Here is a 22831-nt window from a genome sequence, read left to right on the forward strand (position 1 = left end):
AGTGCAAACATAACACCGTCATAACACCGTCATAACACGTGATGAATTCCAGTCGGCCATTAGTTTATCACGGGAAAAGAAAGGGCTTGCCGCGAGTATAACAAGCACGACCAGCGTTAGGCCCAATTTGCAAGCATCAGCTGATACTGTTATGGACTTTGACTAACGTGTTGTACCCTACATAGGCCCAGCGAGTTGGACTTATTTCAGGTCACGTGACGTATATAGATCTGTTGGAGTGGAGTGAACAATGTATAAGTCGGGCAACAGAACTATTGTGGATCCTCACGAAAGGATCATATAACTTGAATGGACAGAGTGATCTGAGAAGACTAGGCAGTCTGCGTGGACAGAGTAGTCTAGTGTTACTCCCCCATTTTTGTTTTAAGCGGTACTTCGTGCGTGATTCCCCACCTCGCTCCCAACCACTCCTTGAAAAGTAATTGTATTGATTTGATGATATCCCTCAACTACCCCCTTGGCCGTCACAAAAATATGGTAGAAGTGTACCTGTCAGTAGGCGATGACTACAACTACCGAGTACTTTGTTAACCAGTTAGTTAATGTAAAGGAGGCCTGGCAACAACGCGACCTTAGTATCTGAGAAGGTCTATCAGAGGGTATGCCACGTAGGGTGCTGGCTATTACTGAATCTTATTGACGGTACATTGAATATTAGTCATTTGAATAATTACTATAATTTTTGTGCGGTAGAATAATGGCGGGAAATGGCGGTGACTGAGAGGGTTAAGAGACATGGTGCTGCCTACTTTGGTCTAGTGGCACCCTCAGCGAGAGTAAGAGATACGCTAACCGCATTTTGACCATCTCCAAAACACATTGGAATACCAGGTGCGGATCAGTGGGACTAGGTGGAGATTCGGGACTGCCAATAAAATAAACCATATGCCCCATCTTATGCGGAATCAAGGATCGTTCTCGTGGAGGTTGGGCAGTGGAGAACTTCAAAGAATGAGGCACCCAATGCGGCTGGTATAATCCATGTGTCTCTACCACTCAAGCTTCAATTGACCATCAGACTACCGGGAAGCTATATTCCTTAGCAAATTGCGCTCTTTCTCATCTTCAACATTCGCTTCTTGTACCTAACAACCCTCTCTGTTCGGTCGGCTTCCGCGGATAACACCATTGGTAGGTGAGTTCTACCGTCCAAGAGGGACGACAAAACAGCTAGACATACATGCTCTCAACATGACTCTCCTCACTGAATTCCTTAGAGAACTCTTCACTCAATTCCGCAGCCATTTCCAGGTATTTGTAGCTTACTGGTTCTTCACCCACTGTGGCAAGAGCATGCGCAATTGACGTGAGGTTTTTGATCTGATTATGGTCAGGGGGTTCATAAACTAGTGCCACCAAGGACTAACCTCTCGCCCATTCAAAGAAAGATTGTCCAGAAATTGCAACTCGTTGGGCCCAACTATTGCAGGTCCTTGAACCGTGTTGGCTTTGGACAAATAAGTCCTCCAAATCTCTCTGCGGAACTCCGTTGTCAGATCCTCATATTTGATGGTCAGATGGATGCGGCTTATGATTGACTCATTAAGCTGGATCTTCCTACTTGTTGTGAGGAACATGAGGCCCTGGTAGTATTCTATTCTCCGGAGGAAAACGGCCACGAGGCGATTGTGGGTATCGTGGTAGGAGGTACGCTGCTCCATGAATGCATCTGCCTCGTCCAAGAGGAGCACGGCTTCGAAGTGTGGCAATCTTGAAAATGGTTTCAAGTCGTTGCTCAAGCGCATTGGAGTCACCGTGGTCGACAACAAGCTCACCGGCCGATATCTGAACAAGTCAGCGAGCCCACAGCAACCGCAGTGTAGTGTAGAATGCTTACGGAATAAAGAGGAAGATTGAACCGCTCTGCAGTTGCTTCGACAGTAAAGGTCTTTCTAACACCAGGCGGGCCACTAGGAAAAAGTCAGACGGAAAGTAACAGAACGGCCTTGCTAACGTGCTGCAAAAGGACGGTAAGTCCGCGACCCTTTCCATCGATCACGTCGTCAAATGGCACAGCTGGCACTAGTCTAAGACAAGCTTTGGCCAATGATGAGAGAATAGTCTTGGTCTTTGGCGGAATTTTCAGATAGTCAAATGATTCAGGAGACCATTGTACATCTTTCAAAGCACTGACCGCACATTCTACTGCCTTTATTAGCCAGGAATTATTTCTCGTCATGCATTACTTACTAAACATTTTCTCCTTAAAGCTGAAGCAGCAGACTGTTAGACACACAATCAAGAAATCTACCTCCCTCAATTCTTATATATCCAGGCCGCTATTCTGTATTTTCTCTTTCTTTCGATCGCGGTCTTCACTGAACAGTGAATCTATGTTAACGATAGAAATACCGCTTTTCTCCTTTACCCAAATATTGCAGATCGTGGGTTGGGAGTAGTTTGGCTATATCTTATAAAAGAAGGCAGCGTCTACTGCCACTCGACTGTTAACCTTTATTTTAAAAAGCTTCCCTTTATTCACAAAAAATGCGCTGCTGTTACAGTGCTGAATATATAAGCCGGTTAAATCCCGAAATCTCTGACCTCTCCTCACTAGGTCTTTCCTAACTCGTTCGTAGCTTGGATGGTAGAGGAGTGGAAATGCCTTAAGAGTCTCGATTGGTTTTGAACCCTAGAACCTTATAATATATAAAAAGATACCAGCTTCTCCGAACTTAACTCTGTTATAGTCAAGGAAACGATACTCGAGCTTAAAAAATTTAAGATTATCTTAGGTCGTGTCTTCGCCTATATCGAATAAGACACATCGCGACTCTCCTAGTGCTACTGCTACTACATCGGCAGTACCGACACAGACTGGATATATTGATGGATGCCAGGAGTTCTATACCGTAGAGTCTGGTGACGATTGTTCGACCATGGAGGCTGAATTTGGAGTTACCCTTGCGCAACTTTATGCTTGGAATCCTAGCAGTAAGACCCCATCCCATATTGACCTCTCCTGATGTCCAGGAACCTAAGGCTAACTTAAACTACAGTTGGAAGCACATGTACAGGCCTCTGGCTTGGATATGCCTACTGTGTAAAGGGTCCCGCGGCCACAGCAAGTACCACAGCTAGTGCACCCACACAGACTGGCATTGTGTCCAACTGCAACGAATATCACACTGTTGTTTCTGGGGACTCGTGTGCGGCGGTTGAAAGTGAGTACGGGGTCACCTTTGCGCAGCTGTATGAGTGGAACCCGGCCATCGGGTCAGACTGTGAATATTTGAATGTTGGCTATGCTATTTGTGTTGGCGTTTCATAAACACAAAGAAAGCCGTTGGAGGGGAAAAGAACATGTAAGTAGATGTAAAGAACAGAATACTATTGCCTACGTACATTCTTCTCTCGTAAATAGTAGTCTACCGGTTAGGATGACTACATCTTTTCCCGCTTCTTCCTCTCTCCTCAAGAATTAAAACCAATAGCCGGTGGCCGTTGATACTCGAGGTCCCAATCCGACTCATTGCGCATAGTCGTAGAGGCTACAATCTGGGCTCGATCATAGTGAACCTTCATCCAGCCCACATCTTCCCGCGTACAGCCGTACAATGGCTCATACTCATCATCTTCTTCCTCCCCCTCAGGAATTTCTGGGGCCCACCGCCCATTTATCATCACCACAAACCCAGTAGTATTCAACTCGTCCAATTCATCCTCCGGAATATCCAACACGGAGCGCACTGCATCCTCATCAACCAAGATACAAAGCCGGTATCGGGCTCCATACGCCCACTCCGCACGGTCATAGGTTACCCCTTGCTCCGTCTCACAGGCCGTCCTCGCCCACTCATTAAAAGCGTCTCGTATCTGAGCGGGTGTCGCTTCATCAAACTGAATCTTATCCTCGATCACAGTAGGCCGGAACGAGTCCCACATATCGAGACCTTCATAGTATTCTAGTGTCCGGCGGACCTGGCCCAGGAATCGGCGGAGGAACTCTTCCCAGTCCGAGTCGCTTTTATAAGTGGTTCGGTATATTGCGATACCCCAGGACTTGAATCCGTCATCTTGCATGTTTATCTCGATGAGGTCGGCTTCATTGAAGGTAACTGGGTACCCTGGGGTTCTTTTGGAATCTTTGATCACCGTAGTTGGTGATGTGGACGAAAATGGTCGAGTGGGCAATTGAAATTGGAGTGCAAGATTTTGATGGGGCCCCCTTTTTTTGCCGGATCGTGCTGCTGTGTTGTGCCTTGGCACGAGGATGGGTTGTCCAGTAGTGGATAGAGATAAAGAGACGATGCTTGAGAGAGTCCTGCGGGCACTAGATTGAAATGCGGGTCTTTTCAGAAGACTTCTAGCCCTGATAGAGATCATTGAGGACATTGCATGATTTTTGATTTAGTAGGAAGTGATTCAGATATAAGAGTCGGGAGAATCGCGGTTTGAAATTCAAAGTAAACAGCGAATGGTCCTGATGTTTAGAGTCTAGACCAAACTTGGATGGCCATCCTTCGGATTAAGGTATTTCCTGATACGCCGACAGTATCCACATGTTTGATTTGTTTGACTGCAAGTGGGGAAGATAAATAACACGTGATATACCCCTCAATGTGGGACTGGCCAGTTGGCAGAGATCCACGTAATGAACAAGCCACTCAACTCATCTGTTCAAATATGCAACCTTTCCTAATTTTTGAGTGGAATCGACAACCTCATCGCAGAATTGTGCGAGATTGAAGCATCTGAGCTCACAGAGGAATCTTTTCATCACATCCGACAGGATTAACAAGCAGTCCCGCAGTGTGGCCAGACTAATCTCTCATTCATCTCCATACACCACTCATCCTACGCCACTGCTTTGCCACTAAGGCGTCAAAGCGCTACAAATTGGCTATCTGCCCCCAAAATCTCGATGTCTTTGGGGTTCAATGCCAATGTCTCGGCACAGCAGCTGGTCGACATTTTGCCAGTTGGAATTGCCATACTCGATCACCACTACAAGGCAATCTCCGCGAGCAGCCGTTTCCAGGAGCTGATTCCATGCCCTGAATCTGATTCCGCAAATGCTGGCTACAATCAGTTAATCCAGATGATCATGAACGTGCGATTGCCGCGTTGCGAGATGCTTCGGAAGATGGGGAAATGCTACGCATTGAATATCGCACCTCCGACCCGGCATCCGTTTGGTGCGCCATGACTCTAGAGAAGCCACAGCACACAGATGTCCAGTCCTTTAGGCTGAATGAACACGGTGGATTCGTCTGTACAGTCACCGACATAACATCCGCTAAACGGGCTGAGATCGTAGTAATCTACGTCACCGCCATCTGCGGCTTCTTTTCCACGGCGCATCACAACCGGACGAGGTCGAGGGCAATTTTTATTTAACGGGAGTCATTGCGCTTTTTGAAGTAAGCAGTTACCTGATTGTTTCTTTCAATTAACGTCAGGCAGGCTGTCATAAGACAGAGATGGACACAAGACAAAGATAGACACAAGACAAAGATAGACACAAGACAAAGATAGACACAAGACAAAGTGTCATCTACTAAAGCCAATCGATACAGTTGATAGCGAAAATGGATTTAGGTCTAGACAAATCGAAATATGGCATAGAGATTCACCGTGCTACGTATCGGTTGGCGGCAAATGATTGGCGAGTAGGTACCCCTTGTACTCGGTCGAATCCATTGTCGATGATATTAGCCCCTGCTATGCGTGAACGATATTATTCTGGTATGGCGAGAGCTTTGAAGTGACAAGTTGAGTTTCCCTTGACTAAATTTGTTCTGTCAAGAAAAATCTTCTTAACATTTTAACAGAAGACTTGCTTTTCCATTAAGGGTGTGATTTATAAAACTGATCAATTGTTCAAAGATGATGTACCATTGATTCGATGAGCGGTACTCCAAAGTGGAGCAAAGAGTAGCAGCGTGGAGCCAATCAGATGTACAACTTTATGCAAAAACGGGTTACCCCTCAGATTGAGATCCCGCATGGCTTGATTCATTTTGACGACGACCTAATATTCCTAAGCTCTGCATGAGTGGGCATCTGTTATGTACCTGCGCTCTTGCAACCGCTGGTTCAGAGTCATATCGACGACGAAGCAAATTCGCTTGGGTGAACCCTCCCCCCCTCCCCTTCGTCCCCCATAAAGCAGCATCGTTTGAATTTATACCTCTTGGTTCTTTGATGGTTTCTTTACTGGGGATATCAGCGCAAGCTGGGGTGTGAACGAGTGGTTTGTATACTCGACCGTAGTAAATCCAGTGGAATTGGAGCTAGTCAACCTCATCTTGAAGCTTTTTGATCTCCAAGACCCTTCCAGTCGCAGCCAAGCCGTCATGTATCGATTGAACAGGCGCCTAGAGTATGAGTGTATCATGCCCAGAATCCTCGCATTCATCAGGATCATATGATGATCGAACAGTATCCTCAGGGCTTCGCCAGTGCCGTCGATAATAGTTACCAATGATTCATTGCCGGGTATCTTTCTTCTCAGTCTCATAAAAGCGATGGCAGTCGAGAGGCACTGACCCTCGTGCCAATTATAACAGTTTGGGCAAGTGAGTATTTCTATATGGTCCTCAGTAACCATACCAATTCCATTTTTGATCTCATTATAATTAATCTTTCTATCTTGGGTGTCCATACACCTACAAGATACACGCGGCCTTTGAACAAAATTCACTCGAGATCTGCTACAAGTCAGCCCTTGGTATAAACATTGACCGAAGATAAACATTGTTAGACCAAAGCCATTTTTGAGGGTGGTACGTCTTGCACTCGAGATTTCAGGTCAATTTTCCTGAAGAACTTAACCCAAGATACTTAAACACCCAAGGTTCGTCTGGGAAACGAAAGTAGAACCAAACTTTTCAATTGAAATTCTAATGGATTACGCGAATCCGTTCGCAGATTTTCTAGTCGACATCTGTGGAGAACTGGCAGATCTACCTAAATCTTCCACTTCCTCCATGGCTGTATACATTGGCTGGCTAGGCCGGTTGTCGACGAAACCCGTTCTTTTCCCTTTACGTTGAAAATGCGCTTTTGTGTCACATATTGGACGAAACGCAACAAGCTTGGCTAAATACGTCCAGAATCAGACAACTTACAATAGTTTTCTCTTTGTGCGACTACCACAACTTGGTGTAAAAGACGCCCTGCGGGCACTTAACGGCGACTGAATGTCGTGCTTGTGGATCTTGATATTTTGGGCATTTTAAAGTTGCCAGAGGCTTCGCCTATTCAACCATCTTCCAATGCTCCTGGCCATAAAACGATGCTACTTTCACTATTCCCTAAGGTCCAGCGGTAAAGAGAGCAAGTATTGGACGAGAAGTGCTGTTGTTGAAACTACTCTAACCTTGTGATTGTGGATACAGCGGGCCAGCGCTTATATTATCCCGTCCAGCGCTAGAAGCTTTGATTGGTCTGGCTAGGTCCCCCACTTCTTCACCTCGCTGCCTGGCATGTCCGGCGGCAACATGTTTCTTCTCTGGACCTTACTGTCGTTTCAAGAACTCCCTTTTACTAGAAATCGATAGGCTCTCAGTCTGCTTCGATTCCGCTACTCTCGAAGACTGAGTCTTCCTATCACCGCCAAGACCCTGCTTCACCTGTTTATCTCGATGACGCCCGAGGGGTTTGAAGGCGAGGCCGGCCTTCACAATTCAAGCCACAACACAGCGAGGATCATTTCCGACTCTAGCTTTTTCAGGGAACACCAGGCGTCTACGCTCCCTACTCCGGTATAGAGGAGCCTATAAAGCCGAGGAATGTATACTGGCCTGCGAGTCTTTTAATTCTCAATTTTATGCTGGACCTTCGCGAATTGATGCTCAACCGACCGGGTAAAACTGCGAAGTACAACGAGTAAATCATTGTTTGAAGCATGGAGGCTACTCTTAAGTAGCCAATGCGCACTTTCTGTACGAGAAGTAGCGAGTTCGTTGAGGTGAAGATATTGTGAAGTGTAGCAATGAAGGAAATGTTCTTGGCAGTCGTCGATCCATTCTTTTTGGATGTGTTCGAGAAGAGGGAGGAAGAGGGGAGGTGTATATCGCTCTTTGAAATCGCTCCATTGTCGGTCCTTCTCTTCAAACGTAACGGCATATACAACTCGGTTTCACCGCTGAAGCATCTTCTTCCACCCCTCTTCGGCTTTCTCACGGTCTTCCTGGGCTTCAGCGGGGGTAAGGCGGTACGAAGAGTTATCTCCACGGGCTTCTCGGCGGGCTTGTGCTACTTGATCGGCGAGAAGGGGGCGGGGTTTCTTCAAAATGTTCATATTAATGTGCCAGGTGCATGTTATATGCTTTGTATCTGGGAAAATGAACTCAATTGCAGTTAGCAAAGCTGCCTCTTTATCCGTGAGGATTGAACGTGGGGCTGCAAGACCAAGGGCCTCGTAGGCTTCCAGAAGACAGCCAAGCATTGCCTTGTACGTATGGTCTTTCTCATCTCGCATAAATGCAAAAGCAAGGTGGAACGTAGAGCCAGTAGCCGCAAAGCCAACAACATCAAGCAGGGGGAGGCCATATCGGTTGGTCTTACATGTACAGTCCATGGAGATAACCATGGGTTCTTTTGAAGCATTGAGATACTCTCATACTTGAATATCAACTTATTATTTTTGGGAAGTTCTATCAATAACGCTTGGAGAGGAGTACATCCAGCAAGAAAGAGCTGGTGTAGCTTGCGACGCGTATTGTAGATATCCTGGGAATGAGGATAGTGTCGGGATCGGTCTCACGTAGCTCGGTAAGAATCTCTTTGCTTGTACGGCCTTGCTGAATTGCATTGGCTACTACAGCCTTCTTATGGGTAAGATCGAGAGCGCGTTGGATAGGGTGAGGCGATGCTGGTGAGGGCTGACGGTTGTGGGTAGGGATCTCAACGGTAAGATGTCAAAGACAAGTCCCAATGACTAGCCGAACAGCCATCTGAAAGGGGTATCCGAGGCGTAGTGTTGTAATTCTCCGGCATTTTCGGGGTATGGGCTCATTCTCGTCGTCTTCATTGGTATTCTCCTCATGGGAGCACGCAGCTTCTAAGTACTGGGCACCTTTAGCTAATATCGGAATTCAGCACAGCTCGATAACAATTAATATTCGATAATCAATCATCAAGACCCTAGTATCTAGCTACTCTCTACATTCACTGGGACTCCCTGTTGGTTACATTACATGGCATTGAATATGACGACAAATCATCTCACTAAATCGATATTAAATAACGAAAACGGAGGATGTGACTAACTTGGTTAAATCAAATTTATATTACTTAATGTTAGTAATAAATATTTCGCCATCTAGTTGGAATGACCTTGGTGGTGTGTTAGAAAAAATTGGAATTGGTAAAAAGGATAAAAATAATATGGAGACGAGTATTGCTATAAATGCAATAAATTAACGCAAGGCGAATTTATATTTGAGTTACTGGCTATCTGACCCTTTTGATTAATCGTTTAGATCGTCTTGGTTTAGGGTAAACGCTGTTAGTATTTGAAAGTTTGCGTTTAGCTGACTATCTGCTATAAGAGCTATGAGGTGGTTCACTCGTAATATATTTTGTGGTACTATATAGTATTTCCTGCGTCTGAGATTGATCTGTTATCGAGTAGGTATCCGGTATACTATAAACCGGATAGTTATTATCTTTGTATTTCTTTCGATTAGTTTCTAGTAAAGGTTAACGAAAAGTATATTAAGAGCTAAGGGCTATAATATACCCGCTTGGCTAGTTTGACTATAGAGAGTAATGGAGTGATCTTCTATCACCTTAGGCACTCTGTCCTTAGTTACTTTATTATCTAGGTAGGGACAATTCTGTTTAAGGATTTGAGGCTCTTCTAGATCCTTATAGGCTAGCTATAGGGATAGAGTAGAAATAGAATTAATATCTGTATACTTGTCTACTAGGGCTGGAAAGCTTTTATTAATTAATCTCTCCTAGAATTCTAGTATAGCTATGATCTTAGTGTTAGTATTAGAACTAAGCTACTCTGCCTTATTATAGCTATAATCCTTACTAATATAAATCACTATAGGGTTAGAAGCTGAGCCTAAAGGAGTAGGATTATCTCTAATTACTATAGGATTAGCCTTAGTGCTTAACTTAGAAGAATCGATAAGTTTATATATAACTAGTATAGGCCTATCCGAACGCTTATTAGAGTTTGATATTTCGTAATGCCAAGTTAGTAAAATCTATAATACTTTAAGAATATCCCTTATTAAAGGTATCGTGTGTATTGTTTATAAAAGAGCTTATACTGACTGGAGCTAGAAGTAGAGGTAGAAATAAATGCTTAATGATTAATATAGGGTAAGACTAAGGGCTATAATTAAGATTAAAGACCTAATCTAATTCTTAACTGTTACTATCGGAGAAATAGTGTGTAAGATATATAGCTTTATATCTCTCGTCTAGCGGATTATACCTTATTTAGCCTATAGGCTAAAGCGGGTACCTTCATCTAGGTCTTAACTTTAGACCGTAAGGTCTAGTAGGATCGCTTCTAGATAAGGCCTATCTGCTAATCGTCTCTATGTCTAATATATATTATATAGGAATACCGTATGAATAACCAGCTTATTGTCTATTTGATCTAATAATATCATAAAGCGCTGTTACTATTTACGGAGGACTGCACTCTTACTTATCGACTGCGCCCAGTAACGTCGCCACCGTTTCGATTAAGCTCTGTGTGCCAGTCGTTCTATAGCCTAGGATAGAAGACGAAACATGTAAGACAGACGAATATGGAGACTAAGGACCCCCTTATCATCCCCAGTCCGCGCGACGTAGATACTATAGGAGTAAATCCTATTTTCTTATCAGTCCACTTCGCCCTCTATACCACTTAATCATGAAGCTAACGAGGATTTCGGTCACAGAGTGCCTTCGGTGACAGGGGTTAGGACTGCGAAGATCTCCGGAATAAGGACGACCACGACCCCGAGATGATACCATAATAATGCTACTATTCCTGGAGAACTGTAAGTACGCGTATCGTCTGCGCCCAATGTCATTACCACTGGATTGATTGAGCTCTGCTTGCCAGTCGTTCCATAACTCGAGATAAAAGACAAAACGCGGAAGAGCGGACCAACATGGAGACACACGCTACCTCTATCTCTAGTCCGCATGACCTGTTCCTTGTCCTTCTATCTGGTCCTCTGTGCCAATCGATCGTGAAGTTAATGAGTTCGGTCATAAGGCGTCCAGTCAATTGAGCTTTACTTGCCAGTCATTCTGTAACCAATGGCTGTGAATGAGACGCTTATGAGGTACTGACTGAGAAATCAAAGCTGCCTAATCGCCTCCAGTCCCATATGTAGCTTGTGTTAAAGGATTCACCCCCTGTTGTTTTATCCGTCCATCTTAGCATGTCTGCTAATGGATAACCATGTCAAAGGGGTGGTCAAGGACAAGGCGTACTTGGCGAGCTGAGTTCCACTCGACTATTTCTAAAACTAGAACGATGGTACGAAGGATGGAGAGGAACTGGGGCGTGTAAATGGTCTGGGGAGGTCGGCGAGCGATTTCAGAGATTATTGAAGCGCCTTAATATGGCCGCTGTGGAAGCTTCACATTATGAAGAGCAGGGAAAGGAGGGGATCATGTTATCTAGCTTTAGCAGACGCTTGTATCGTTGGCTTACGCGAATTGCTGGGAGGAGCGTCCGGTCGAATATGCAACTGATGCGTTTTAACCGACATTCCCCTCGGTTCGAAATTGATTGGACACCATCAGCCACAAGGCTCTCAGTCTCGTACTGGGCCCTAAGGCAGATTCACGGACCCGCTGCACATAGGCGATTGTCCACAGAGGGCCTAGGGCGACTGAAACCAAAGGGCGCAATGGATCGACGACGGACCGGCCGACTGACATGTGAGGACGGATCTGCCGGTCGGCGTGGCGGACCAAGGGCAAAAATGCCTCATCCCGAGCGTAATGGCGAGGGCTGAGAGGGAACGGGGCAGGGCGAAGGAAGCAGCGCTGATTGCGCTCCAGGGGTCGGAGGACCGCAAAGGACTGGCTAGTTCACGCCGGCGATAGCGGGGAGTGGCGGAGCTCGGTGAACCGGATCAATGGCAAAAATGCCTCATCTGCAAGGCTCGCATGGCGGGCGGGTCGGGGGGCGGGAGAAAGGAGGAGCAGGAGAGCCAAAAAGTTGAAGGGGCGATGGGGGAGGACTTTATAGAACCACGCACGACGACGCACAGGGCGCTATAACGCTAGACCGAAAAGGCCAGCGCTAGGCCTAATAACGTAATTTGCGGAAGGAATTTCAAGCATCCGATATGGTGTAGTGGCTAACATCGCCGTCTCTCACACGGCAGCCGGGGGTTCGATTCCCCCTATCGGAGTTTCTTTTTGCTTTTTGTTCTGTTTCCCTTCGCTCTTGTCTTTTTGATTATTTTCTACAGGAACGTAATGGTAAAGAATCGTTTACATTTCAATTTATGCGTGCCATTGTTATCCCGTAAGGTTCCTCCAATCTTAGGTTCACCGCCCTCGATATCGCGACAGGACCGCAATCTGGACCCTTGAACTTTTTGGAAGATCCATGGATGTGACGCGATGCCTATTTGCATCGAGTGCTCCTATCCAGTCTCTCACCTGTACAGCGCCTACAGTCGTGCTGATGACCGGTCCCAAGGCAAGGGCGTGCGACTGACGCAATGTCCCCGGTGCCAGCGGTTTGCCGATAAATACGTTGAATATGACTTTGTCGTGCTCTTCATTGATTTGGTGCTCATTAAGCCCCAGGTAGGCATTATACATGTTCTCGGTACGACCAGGCTGACTTATCTGGAAACAGGTATACCGACATCTCCTCTTCAATCGGCTCGGGCGAGACGACAACAAATTCAATGTGGGTATACCATCTCAAACAATTGTGAGCTACGTACTGATAATGTGACCTTTCAGCGGTCCATCATTCGCCTCGGAGTTCTTCTGCTTCTCTTCGACGTCTACCTGACCTGGGCACGCATCGAGAAGGACCCATCCCTCGCAACAACCTTCCTGTCACGCGCCCCTATCATCGTCCAGTACCTCTTCTTCCTAAGCTTGAATGCAGCCGCAACCCTAGCTCACCACCTCACCGTGCGCCTTTTGGCCTCAATGCTCGTTCCAAAGTCGCGCCAATACAGCGGACCAGACAGCAGCAATGCCAACACCAATCCTAGCACAAAGTCTACTGGAGATGCCACCCCTTCCGCTCCCCCAACGCCAACAACGCATCCCTCGCCATCCGGAGTCTCAATACACCCGCACGCCCAGAACTCCGCCAACCCCCCCGCAAGCCTGCTAAACCCAAACCCAACCCCAACCCCTAGCTCATATAGCGAGGTCACCTCCCCAACAGACCTATCCCCACTACCGCAAGGTACATCAATGGGACCATCACCTTTACCCGCGCCGCCCCTGCGCCGGGCATCAACAGCCCCGCTGCAGAACATTCAGCCCCTACCCCCTCCAACAGCCGCAAGCCCAGCAGCGATCAGCACCGCTCTGCTCGTCAGCAGCTGCGCAAAGCTCTTCCCAATCCTGCTAGTAATCTGGGGCGCTGACGGTAGCGGCAACCTCTCCGATATCCCAGCGCACAGCCATACAGCAGCACAGATCCGGTCCGCGACGCAGTCGGCTATGGTTTCGAGCGCGGTGCATCAGAGCCTGTTCGCCACAGCCACGGAAACGTCTTCCCTGTGCGCGACAGCGGCTATGTCAAGTCCGCCGTCGGCTGCAGTTAGTTCTTCTTCGTTTCTGGAATCGTGGCTTGGTGTCACGGCTTCTTCGCTTCGGACTTCTACGCCGACTAGTTATCTGACAGGGCTTTTTGACTTGCTTGCTTCATTGCTTTCTCTTGGTGTGGTTGATGCGCACCTGGTGCTGCTGAGTAATATCGAGGCCTTGTATATCTTGCTTGGTTGTGGGTATTTGCGTGCTGTTGCTGTTGCTGTTGCGGGCCAGATCGCCCGGTGGGCGGTGCAGAGGGTGATTCTGGGTGCTGTGGGAGTTGGTTAACGGAGTGATTTTGATGAATACTTAGGTACTTGATATGAAAACTAATTTCACCTAGCTTTCCTAGCGTCCATGTTGCTTAGGGTACTCTACGGCGTAAATCAATCGGTCGACCTCACCGATTAGTACATAGATATAGTCGTAGGCAGTATTGGACTAGTAAAATGACCTAAAAGGGTATGAATGCTTTCCATACAAAAAGAAACCGGCCAACTAAACAAAACTGAATCAAAACAAAAGCATACACATAAAACACTGCCAAGAAAAGGACATATAGGGAAAGCTATACAAAAGCATGAAGCAGCTACGAACTCACACAGGTTCGCAATACAGACCAAGCACACGGACAGAGAACGAGAAGCAGCCTTCATTCCCCTCTAACCCAGGCACCTCGCAGCGCGGGATGGGATATATCTAACATCATCTTATAATATCCCATGACAAGAGGAGACAATATCTCACAACCGACAGTCTCCAAAGTGTCAGTTGACAGCATTGACGAAAAACGCAAGAAACCAAGGGAAATGCCTTTATTGCGGTACGCGATCAGGTCTGATGTCTGACCGCTTTGGTGCGATGAGAGGGTGCCATTGTGAGAGGAAGACGATTGCTATATTGATTATGTTAGTATCTACACAGATCATAGAGATATGTGGTTAGAGAGCATGGGTAAGAAGAAACGTACCCCACATCAAATAACAAGAAACGAAGGTAAGGATGAGCGTGCTGCGGAAGAGGCTAAGGAAAGCAGAGTCAGTATTCTCAATTGCTTGCAATTTTGAAAGGAAGGGCCGCTGGGCTCGCCCAGTATGCAAAGAGGGAAGCATAGACTCACGTCTGATTATCGCCCTTCGGGCTCAGGAACCACGCTGCTGTCGAGAGGGCGACAATGATAACCAGGCCAATTAACAAGCTCCAGCTGTTGAAGTTTGTGTTAGCGACTATAGTCTTTTATCGAGTAGAGTATCCGGGGGTCGGCGCGTGGCGGGATAGATCGAACAATGCGAACACCCTTAAGCAAGTAATCATCGATCCATTGCTCGAGATAGATATGCATTGTTTATCCCATCACTCCGACAGAGGGAAAACATACCCGTTTGCCATTTTGTCGGTATTTGTTATTATCTTCGTTCGTCGGAGTAAAGTACAGCCCAAGTGGAGATCACTCGGTATGTTATGCGATTGTCGGTGTGGGCGAAGAGCGGGCGAGCTAGGGAGGAGACCGCAGAGGAGGCGGATCGTTTACTTGATGGTATAAATTCTGCGCACGAGTGCTCTTGAATGTCCGGATCTTTTGACAGCGCGGGTAGACGGACAAGTAATCGATTGCTCGGTGCAGCGTGGCACGATTAGGATCGACTTGATGGTATTTCGGGGACGTGTTCAAGAAACCAAGTATCCGGGAGTCCTTCTTGGGAAAGACGTAGCTGTTAGGTATGTTGCGAGCTAATAAAAGGCGACCTGGTGAGTTGGAGTATCTCCGTTGATGTCGGAGCTCCTGGAGCTAGCATGCCTGAGGCAGAATTGGCGGGCGGTGGACCATACGACATCTATACAGCAATGAAGACATCTGTTCTACTCCGTACATTTCCCTACAATACGAAATTTATGAGAATACATATAGGAGCTTCTTCTAGGTCCAAAAATACAGACTGAATGATCTGTTGCTTGGGCTCAGCTGAAGCAAAGCGGCTTAGGTACAAAACACAAGGCCATGGCTCGGGATAACAGACAAAATCGAAGCCGGACAGAAGGATAACAAAAGAAACATGGCATTCAAAACAACACTTAAGCACCCTCACGGATCTTGCGGTAGCTGGCCTAAGAAAAAAAAAACGTGGTTAGATGTGATAGACATGTAGAAGGAGCATCACCGAGAACTTACCTCCTGCTCGACCTGCAGTGCATCTACGGTTGGAGCAAGCTCACTGAGAATCTCATATGATTTCTTGTGGAACTCGAGCTGAGCGGCGATCAGATCGGCCAGGTTGCGCAGGGGCTCGGGGGTATCAAGGACCTTGTTACAAGCAATGTGAGTACCACTGGACAGATTTCAGAACACAAACAGAAGATCAACCAGCACTTACATTTTTCATAACGCTCACAGCCTCCTCAGTCTGGCCAACAAACTCATCTTCGGCCTGCTCGATCTCCGCGCGGGCATCCTCGCTCAGGTTATCCAGGTCGCCGTGGGCGCCGGCCTTTTTGCTAGCCTTGATGGAGTCGAGCATCAAGCGGGCATTCTCAACATTCTTGCGCGCCTTAGCAGCGAACATCAAGTTAGTGTTGAGGGTGGTATTCCAGCCGGCTAGGAAGCGAGACTGGATCTGAGCATCCTGGGCTAGACGAGCCTCGCCCACCTGCTCCTCGGCTAGAGCATACTTCTCCAACGCAGTGGCGAGTGGGTCTTCGCCCTCGGTGCTCTGTGCGAGTGTCTGGGAGCCGGCAAGGGAGGCACGGGCGATCGCGTGGTTGAAGGTCTTGGGTTGGGGCTTTGCGGAAGGCGGGGCTGTCAGGGCAGCTTGTGCCTCAGCAGGCGAAGCTGCCTGGGACAGGAGCTGGACTTTCTCGCTGATCGTGCGGCCCAGGTCATTGAAGGATTCGCGGATGTTTGGAGGGTAGTCGTAGGCCTCATTAGAGTATTGGGAGCTGCTCGCGAGAGATGGCACCGGTTAGCACCAGTGCGGAGAGCCATCCACAGCGCAGAAAGCAACAGGAATTACTCACGTCACCTGCAACAGCTTCTGGTGGACAAGCTTGAGCGCATCAACGCGCTTCTCGAGCTCGATGTATTCATCAGGGAGCTGGGTCTTGTCGTCGGCCTGGCCCAGCTGCTCCTTGATCATTTGCTGAGTTCGCTGCGCAAAAGGTGTGAAACTCGCACTGTCCGTCAGAAAACCAAAAGGCAAGAAGATGTTAGCAAAGCGACCAAGCACAAGTCGAGGGGGATGGAATGAGGTCCGCGGGATAGGGGGGCTATGACGGTGTACTCACCTGAAGTTCTTTCCGAATGCCTGCATTCGATCCATCATTGGTATATTTTTAAACGTTTTAGTTAGAAAGAAAAAGGAGGAGAGAATGGCGAGAAACGGATGCGTGTGTTGATGGGATATTACCACATGTGCTACGCGGGCAGGATGAAGCCTCGACCTTGCACCGCCTCATTTACGCCACTTCTCATCAGGCACTATCAGGCACCTTCCTTTTTCCACCTTTATACTAGACATTGAAATCCATGTCAAATCCATGTTTCCTCTAAAAGCAGCCCTCTGTAAGTATCGAGTGTTTGAAATTTCAATATTGTACTTGGAGATGGTCTGCAAATTGCTAAAAGATACATAGAGAACATCCGGAAATCCCCATTCAGAACCCAGAACCACTGAGTCAAATTAAAATCATAACATCGTAACTCGCTGGTTCAAAAGCAAAGCATGAAAGCATGAAAGCATTACGCAAATTAGGTTAGGTCAGAGTGGCCATCATAGCACGCATGATGCGGGAGTTGGGTTCTAGAGAATGTCAGAATCACCGAAGGGGTATGTATAGTAATCTGTGGCGTCGTACCTGAGCGCTCCTGCCTCCGGACCTCAGTAACCTCCTCCTGGTTGCCTCTTTCGTCAATGATATCTGTTTCGCGTTGCCGAGTGATCTCAATCCCACCCTGCCTCTCTATACGAAGAAGTCTTGTCTCCTCTTCCAGATTGCGAATGTACTCATTCACGTCGTCATCGCTGTCCCGTGGACGAACGACAACCATCGAGCTCGTACGAGGACTATCCAATTCCCGCTCTTCGATGTACTCAACGGGAGACAAGATACGGGGTCCGCGGTCATGGACTGATACAGCTCGTCGCCGAGAGATCCCTCGCCTGCGCGGCCTCTCGACAATCTCCTCGTACTCATCTGCATAGTGGCGTGACCGTGACCTGTGTCGGGAGGGTGATGCTTCCACGATGAATGCCTGGCTCGTGCGGGGAGAAGCATCAACACGCAAGTGTTCTGTCGTCACCCGCTCGCGTGTACGTTCCCTTAGCGGAGGAGATGGAGCAAATTCGACATATTCGGCTGTTCGAAAAAAAAGGCCAATTAGTATGATCTTCCTCATACACTTGGGGATCCGGATACGCATGTATATGCCACTCACCTTCCACGGACGGAGGCCGCCTGAACTCGCGGCTCAAGCTAAGAACTTCGTCGATTTGTTCCTTCGACAATGCCTTTTGAATGACGATCACATCATCCTACCTAGGTCAGCAGCCGACAACAGCACTATCGGAAATCAAACACCAACCTCTTCCTTGAACGGGTACCCTAGATCCATGATGGCGTGAATATGAGCAAGGTGACGAGGAACACGGGTCTTCCCTTTGCGTGGGTAAGGTTTCTCCTCATGATGTCTGCGAAGGGTACTGCTAGACCGGCGGCGACGATCAACCATATCTCGCTCACTGATATCTCTAAATTCTTCATCACCATAGTAGTCGGGTTCGGCGATCCTTATATCTTCGTAGACTTCCCGTTCGCGATAACGGCCCGGAGAGGGGAGGTGACGAGGCGGAGCAACGAGAGGTACACGGGGAGCGCGGGGTCCAACATCTCGGGCATCAAAGTGTTCCATATTGCGCCTTGGTATGCGGTCAAAGGTATCCAAAGACGACTGCCGCCTAAGAAGTTGAGGACGACTGAATGAGGGACTATCGTCACCGCGCCGACGCCGGTCATGCGCCACAAGAGACATGGAAGGCGGTTGGTGATCTAGATGGTCATCCTCATAGAGTCTCCCGGGTGCACGAGCAGGGGGTCCATATCGATCTTCCTCGTGGAGGCGTGATTCAAAGCGCTCTTCGACATGGCGGGGTCGTTCGGCCACGGGGGGGCCCCGTGAGTATCGATCATATCGATCGCGAGAGTTCAGTGTCCCCGTTGACGAGCGGTAGTCATCATAGCGAGACATCTGAGAAAACACAGCAAGGATGAACCGTGGATGACGCGAGCGGCTGACTTCCGTGCCGAGGGTGGGGTAATTCGAGTAACCACGGGTGAAGAGAGACCTCGTGAGAATGATAGGAAGAGAGAGAAAGATAGAAATGAGCCGAGAGGCAGCAATGAGGAGAGAGGAACTGAAAACAGAAATCAAGAATCAGCCTTGGGAGAGAAGAAGAAGATAAATAAAACGTCAGGCAGAAGTCGATCAGTGATGACATTGGGTCGGATGTTGATTGCATGTGGGGATACCCGGACACCTATTTGCGCCACATGTTTGGACAAAGTACGGGCACTACTGTATGATGCGACTGTATGTTGCGCTTCATGTATGTACTATGTATGTAGACACGGATGCATTGTGTAGTTGATCCAATCCTAAAGCTCCAAATTCGCAATGTCCTCTTCCAAGATGCCCATAGCCCAATGCGCTCGGTCCGACTTGACTGGCACAAACCGACGATCTTTTACCTCATGCAGCACCGCCTCAGACTGTGGCGCATACATTAGCTTGGATGTTGAGGGCCAAGGATATCCAATAGATGTACTCACCTGACGCTCCTGTTCCCTTTCCCGATCTCGGTCAGTCTTGAATGACTGTTGATAGGGTGGCCCACGGCCTTGCTTGGCAGCGGCTATCCAAGCTTTCTCACAGCCACCGGCGATAGCGTCTGCGCTCTTCCACCCGGTCAGGCGGGAGATGTCACGAAGTGTTGAAATCGTCCAAGCTCGCTGCGTGGGATCACTATATTGCACAGCTGCGAAGAATAGCGGCACCGACATGTCAGTCAACGAAGAGCCCAGATTCGGATTCAAGCTTCCGGCTTCGAGGTTAAAACGTTGCGGGTAGTAGACACCCGCCAGAATCTTCCCAACAATCTGCGAAAATTCAGCTGTCGTGGGAGCAGAGACTCCAGCTGCGACCATGATAGCCGGTGGCATAGAAGGATGAATCCGGTTCAGCAGCAGGCGCATGGCATAATAGAACCCCCAGATCACGGCGATGGTATGGGTACGGTATTGGAGGGCAGGACCGAACGGTGTAGATATTGGGGGCGCGACGTCTGTTGGTAAAGGCTGGAAATCGCGGCCCAGCGCTTGGTATAGTATTTCCATGGCGACGAGGATCTCTTCCCATTCTTGTTCGGCTTCGTTGTAACTCACGTCGTGAGCGGGGTCATCCTCGTCCGGTGACAAACGAGGCTCACGCGGTGTATTTTCGAATCCCCGGGGAAGACGTGCAGGCGGTTGAGGGGGTATCATTCCGTACATGGGGGGACTAGGGGCCGAGGTCGATCCAGGGCTTGAAGAAGGAGACATCTCAGTAGGTGGGCCAGGTGGAGGGCCAGGTGGAGGGCCAGGTGGACGGCCAGGTGGACCCCCTGGACCGAGTCCGCCAGATGAGCCAGGTCTTTGGCCGGGAGGGCCGCCAGCGAACCGACCCATGAATTTAAACATCCCAGGACCTGGCCTCCAGTTCACCCCGCCTGCCTTCAGGGTTCTCAATTTTCGCTTACGGTCACGGAAGCCAAAGTCTGTGACCCGAGCGAGCAGCAGCCACAGATGATCTGCGGAGCCGTATATGGCATCTAAACGGCCAATACCTGCTCGAGGTGGGCATTGGCCCCATTGAGAGTAAGGCATTCTGGTTTACCGATGAGAAAATCGCCTGTCTAGTAGCCAAAGGTGTAGACTTACAATAATTTGTTTCCGCCGATAAAACTCTGGAATGCATCTTGCTTCGCGTACCACCAGTATAGATCGCATTGAATCCGGAAAACCTCAATGTCCTTGCGGGTGAAATGCTTCTTGGAGGGCAGCGTACCCTCTTCATTGATACCTCCAAAATCGTCGTAATTCACTGCTTGTCCCATAATGGCGCCTATGAGATCTTCGTCGATGCTTTCCTCTTTCTCGGAGAAGGGATCGTCTTCAGAGACACCAGACATCCCCCACCACGAGTTCGACCAGCCTGACTGGCGTCGCTGCTCGTGAGATCTACGTCGATAGGCCCGTAGATCTCTCGTGGTCTTGGCGAAATCGATCTCTCGGATCAAATGGGTGGACCCACCCAGGTGGTTATTCCATTTCGAGTGGTCGGCAGATATCACCTCATAGTAGCCCAGTAGAAGAGTGGCAGCCAAGGTACCGACTTGTTTGCGTCGGAGAGGAAGACCAACTGCGGAACTAACTCGTTTCAGGGCGTAGTGATAGTGCTTCAAAGATACTGTCGTGGGAGCTTGCTGTAAATAGGCAATGTGTAAGCTGCTGACAGCCAGTATTGCCTGTAGGAGAGCTGGATGCTCTAAAGCTTTGAGGGCAAGCGTATAGACCCATAGACCCTGCTGTGCAGATGGGACAGCCGCTCCCAGAACAATTGAGGAGTCAGTAGGATGCCGTTCAAATATAGACAAGGATGGACCAGTCGAATGAATGAAGTGAGCAAAGATGCGGGCAGTCTTTGGGTTGTTCAGCGGAGAAGAGCCAAGTGTAGGACGGTATGAGGCAAGCACATTGGGCTCGTTCAGGTGAGTCGTGAAGGATCGAAGTTGTTGCTCGTCGCGGTTAGCAGAGGCCATAATGAGACTCAGCTGGTTGAAGCCTTCGGCCTGCGATTGATCCACCATCTCATCATCCGAGTCCACGTCGTAGTAATCCTCGCTTTCATCCTCCATGTATATCATTTGTTGTTGATGGGGTATTTGATAGGGTATATATTGCTCATGAGATCGTAATTGCTGCGGTAATTGCCCCAGCGGTGGCTGATAATGATATATCGTCGGTAGCGGCTGGGTCATCTAAGAAATCGTACTCAGCATACCAGTTGCTAAAGACAGAGATAATGACAATACATACCTGAGGAACTAGGTTGGTCTCGCTCTCCCTCCTTCCATGCATCGAGCTGGAAGCTAGCATGGGCGAGAGATTGGAGGCGTATTCTTCAGCTGTCTGGCCGATCGGACTGGCGATCTGGGGTACATTTTGTACGCTTGCATGGGAAGTATGTAGAGCGCTTGTCTGGTCTAACTGAACTGATTGCTGTCCTTGCGAGAAGTCAGTCACATTTGGCGGAACTAGCGTGTTTTCCGTTTGAGCTATCGGCTGGATGTGCCACATATGGCTCGGTGGCTGCACATGAGCTGGATAATAGAAGGAGGGTGTATTAATGGGCTGTAGTTGAGCCGACGAATGCATTTGGGACGGAAATGAGGGATATCCCATCACGGCTGGATCAGCAGGTCGAGGGGCTAGCATTGGATGCTGAGCAGCAGCTGCCGCTTGTTGGGGAGGGAGTTCAGAGCCATAGTCGTTGGGCATCGGCCCCCTCATATGTTGTTGGTCTATCTGCAAATCGTGGCTGTGGCCATTATTGAATGATCCGAAGAGGCCTATGGGGTTCTTGAACACGACCCGCTGGGCATATCCCTCGCAGATTCGCTTGGATTTCACGCAGTTGGTACATATTGGCTTCTCTTCGCCGCACTTAATCCGGCGCTTTCGACAAGCTATGCTTCGTCAATGAGGGAACCCTATCACCAGTGTTCTGCAACATACTCAAACAGCCAGTCTTGGTTCGTTTTTTCGGGAGTCTGCGGGGACCTTGTCCGGTTGAGGTTCCCGCAGAACCGCCAACAGTAAGATCTGCTGGAATATCCAGCTGATCCTTCAGGTCGTCAGCCATAACCTTGGAAGGACTCAAGATTGCGGAGTGGACATGTGCGAGGACATTGTGGGGCTAAAAGACACAATAATCAGATAAGTAAGAAACAGAGCTAGGAGGGAAAAGCTGCCGAGCAACGCAGATCACCCGCGATACAATGTGGTTCATCAA

The 22831-nt window shown here is 48.4% G+C and overlaps 10 protein-coding genes across 10 annotated transcripts; 2 read left to right on the plus strand and 8 right to left on the minus strand.

Annotated features, from left to right (window-relative positions):
* Positions 1–1191: 1191 nt before the first annotated feature.
* Positions 1192–2902, minus strand: LCP9604111_1410 (uncharacterized protein; the record flags this gene model as incomplete). Its single annotated transcript, XM_039077827.1, has 4 exons — positions 1192–1341; positions 1389–1806; positions 1859–1884; positions 2873–2902. 4 exons carry the CDS (start codon positions 2900–2902, stop codon positions 1192–1194), a joined length of 624 nt encoding a protein of 207 aa, XP_038933958.1.
* Positions 2903–3435: 533 nt separating this feature from the next.
* Positions 3436–4044, minus strand: LCP9604111_1411 (uncharacterized protein; the record flags this gene model as incomplete). The annotated part of the gene is made up of 1 exon (XM_039077838.1): positions 3436–4044. One exon carries the CDS (start codon positions 4042–4044, stop codon positions 3436–3438), a length of 609 nt encoding a protein of 202 aa, XP_038933959.1.
* Positions 4045–4885: 841 nt separating this feature from the next.
* On the plus strand, positions 4886–5170 carry LCP9604111_1412 (uncharacterized protein; the record flags this gene model as incomplete). The annotated part of the gene is made up of 1 exon (XM_039077849.1): positions 4886–5170. The coding sequence occupies one exon, from the start codon at positions 4886–4888 to the stop codon at positions 5168–5170; it is 285 nt and encodes a 94-aa protein (XP_038933960.1).
* Positions 5171–8107: 2937 nt separating this feature from the next.
* Positions 8108–8548, minus strand: LCP9604111_1413 (uncharacterized protein; the record flags this gene model as incomplete). Its single annotated transcript, XM_039077860.1, has 1 exon — positions 8108–8548. One exon carries the CDS (start codon positions 8546–8548, stop codon positions 8108–8110), a length of 441 nt encoding a protein of 146 aa, XP_038933961.1.
* A 2750-nt stretch (positions 8549–11298) lies between these two features.
* Positions 11299–11877, minus strand: LCP9604111_1415 (uncharacterized protein; the record flags this gene model as incomplete). Its single annotated transcript, XM_039077872.1, has 3 exons — positions 11299–11346; positions 11425–11549; positions 11763–11877. The coding sequence occupies 3 exons, from the start codon at positions 11875–11877 to the stop codon at positions 11299–11301; spliced, it is 288 nt and encodes a 95-aa protein (XP_038933963.1).
* A 693-nt stretch (positions 11878–12570) lies between these two features.
* Positions 12571–14019, plus strand: LCP9604111_1416 (sterol homeostasis protein ARV1; the record flags this gene model as incomplete). The annotated part of the gene is made up of 3 exons (XM_039077883.1): positions 12571–12759; positions 12812–12865; positions 12922–14019. The coding sequence occupies 3 exons, from the start codon at positions 12571–12573 to the stop codon at positions 14017–14019; spliced, it is 1341 nt and encodes a 446-aa protein (XP_038933964.1).
* A 527-nt stretch (positions 14020–14546) lies between these two features.
* On the minus strand, positions 14547–15120 carry LCP9604111_1417 (uncharacterized protein; the record flags this gene model as incomplete). Its single annotated transcript, XM_039077894.1, has 4 exons — positions 14547–14626; positions 14702–14754; positions 14852–14935; positions 15110–15120. 4 exons carry the CDS (start codon positions 15118–15120, stop codon positions 14547–14549), a joined length of 228 nt encoding a protein of 75 aa, XP_038933965.1.
* Positions 15121–15804: 684 nt separating this feature from the next.
* Positions 15805–17045, minus strand: LCP9604111_1418 (BAR domain-containing protein; the record flags this gene model as incomplete). Its single annotated transcript, XM_039077905.1, has 5 exons — positions 15805–15837; positions 15902–16033; positions 16104–16665; positions 16744–16899; positions 17011–17045. The coding sequence occupies 5 exons, from the start codon at positions 17043–17045 to the stop codon at positions 15805–15807; spliced, it is 918 nt and encodes a 305-aa protein (XP_038933966.1).
* Positions 17046–17478: 433 nt separating this feature from the next.
* Positions 17479–18970, minus strand: LCP9604111_1419 (uncharacterized protein; the record flags this gene model as incomplete). The annotated part of the gene is made up of 4 exons (XM_039077916.1): positions 17479–17525; positions 17581–18081; positions 18161–18257; positions 18308–18970. The coding sequence occupies 4 exons, from the start codon at positions 18968–18970 to the stop codon at positions 17479–17481; spliced, it is 1308 nt and encodes a 435-aa protein (XP_038933967.1).
* A 407-nt stretch (positions 18971–19377) lies between these two features.
* Positions 19378–22681, minus strand: LCP9604111_1420 (uncharacterized protein; the record flags this gene model as incomplete). The annotated part of the gene is made up of 5 exons (XM_039077927.1): positions 19378–19491; positions 19552–20644; positions 20698–21797; positions 21856–22505; positions 22555–22681. 5 exons carry the CDS (start codon positions 22679–22681, stop codon positions 19378–19380), a joined length of 3084 nt encoding a protein of 1027 aa, XP_038933968.1.
* Positions 22682–22831: the final 150 nt, after the last annotated feature.

The sequence above is a fragment of the Penicillium roqueforti genome, assembly GCF_015533775.1.
Source record: "Penicillium roqueforti strain LCP96 04111 chromosome Unknown scaffold_01, whole genome shotgun sequence".
In the NCBI taxonomy this organism is placed as follows: domain Eukaryota; kingdom Fungi; phylum Ascomycota; class Eurotiomycetes; order Eurotiales; family Aspergillaceae; genus Penicillium; species Penicillium roqueforti.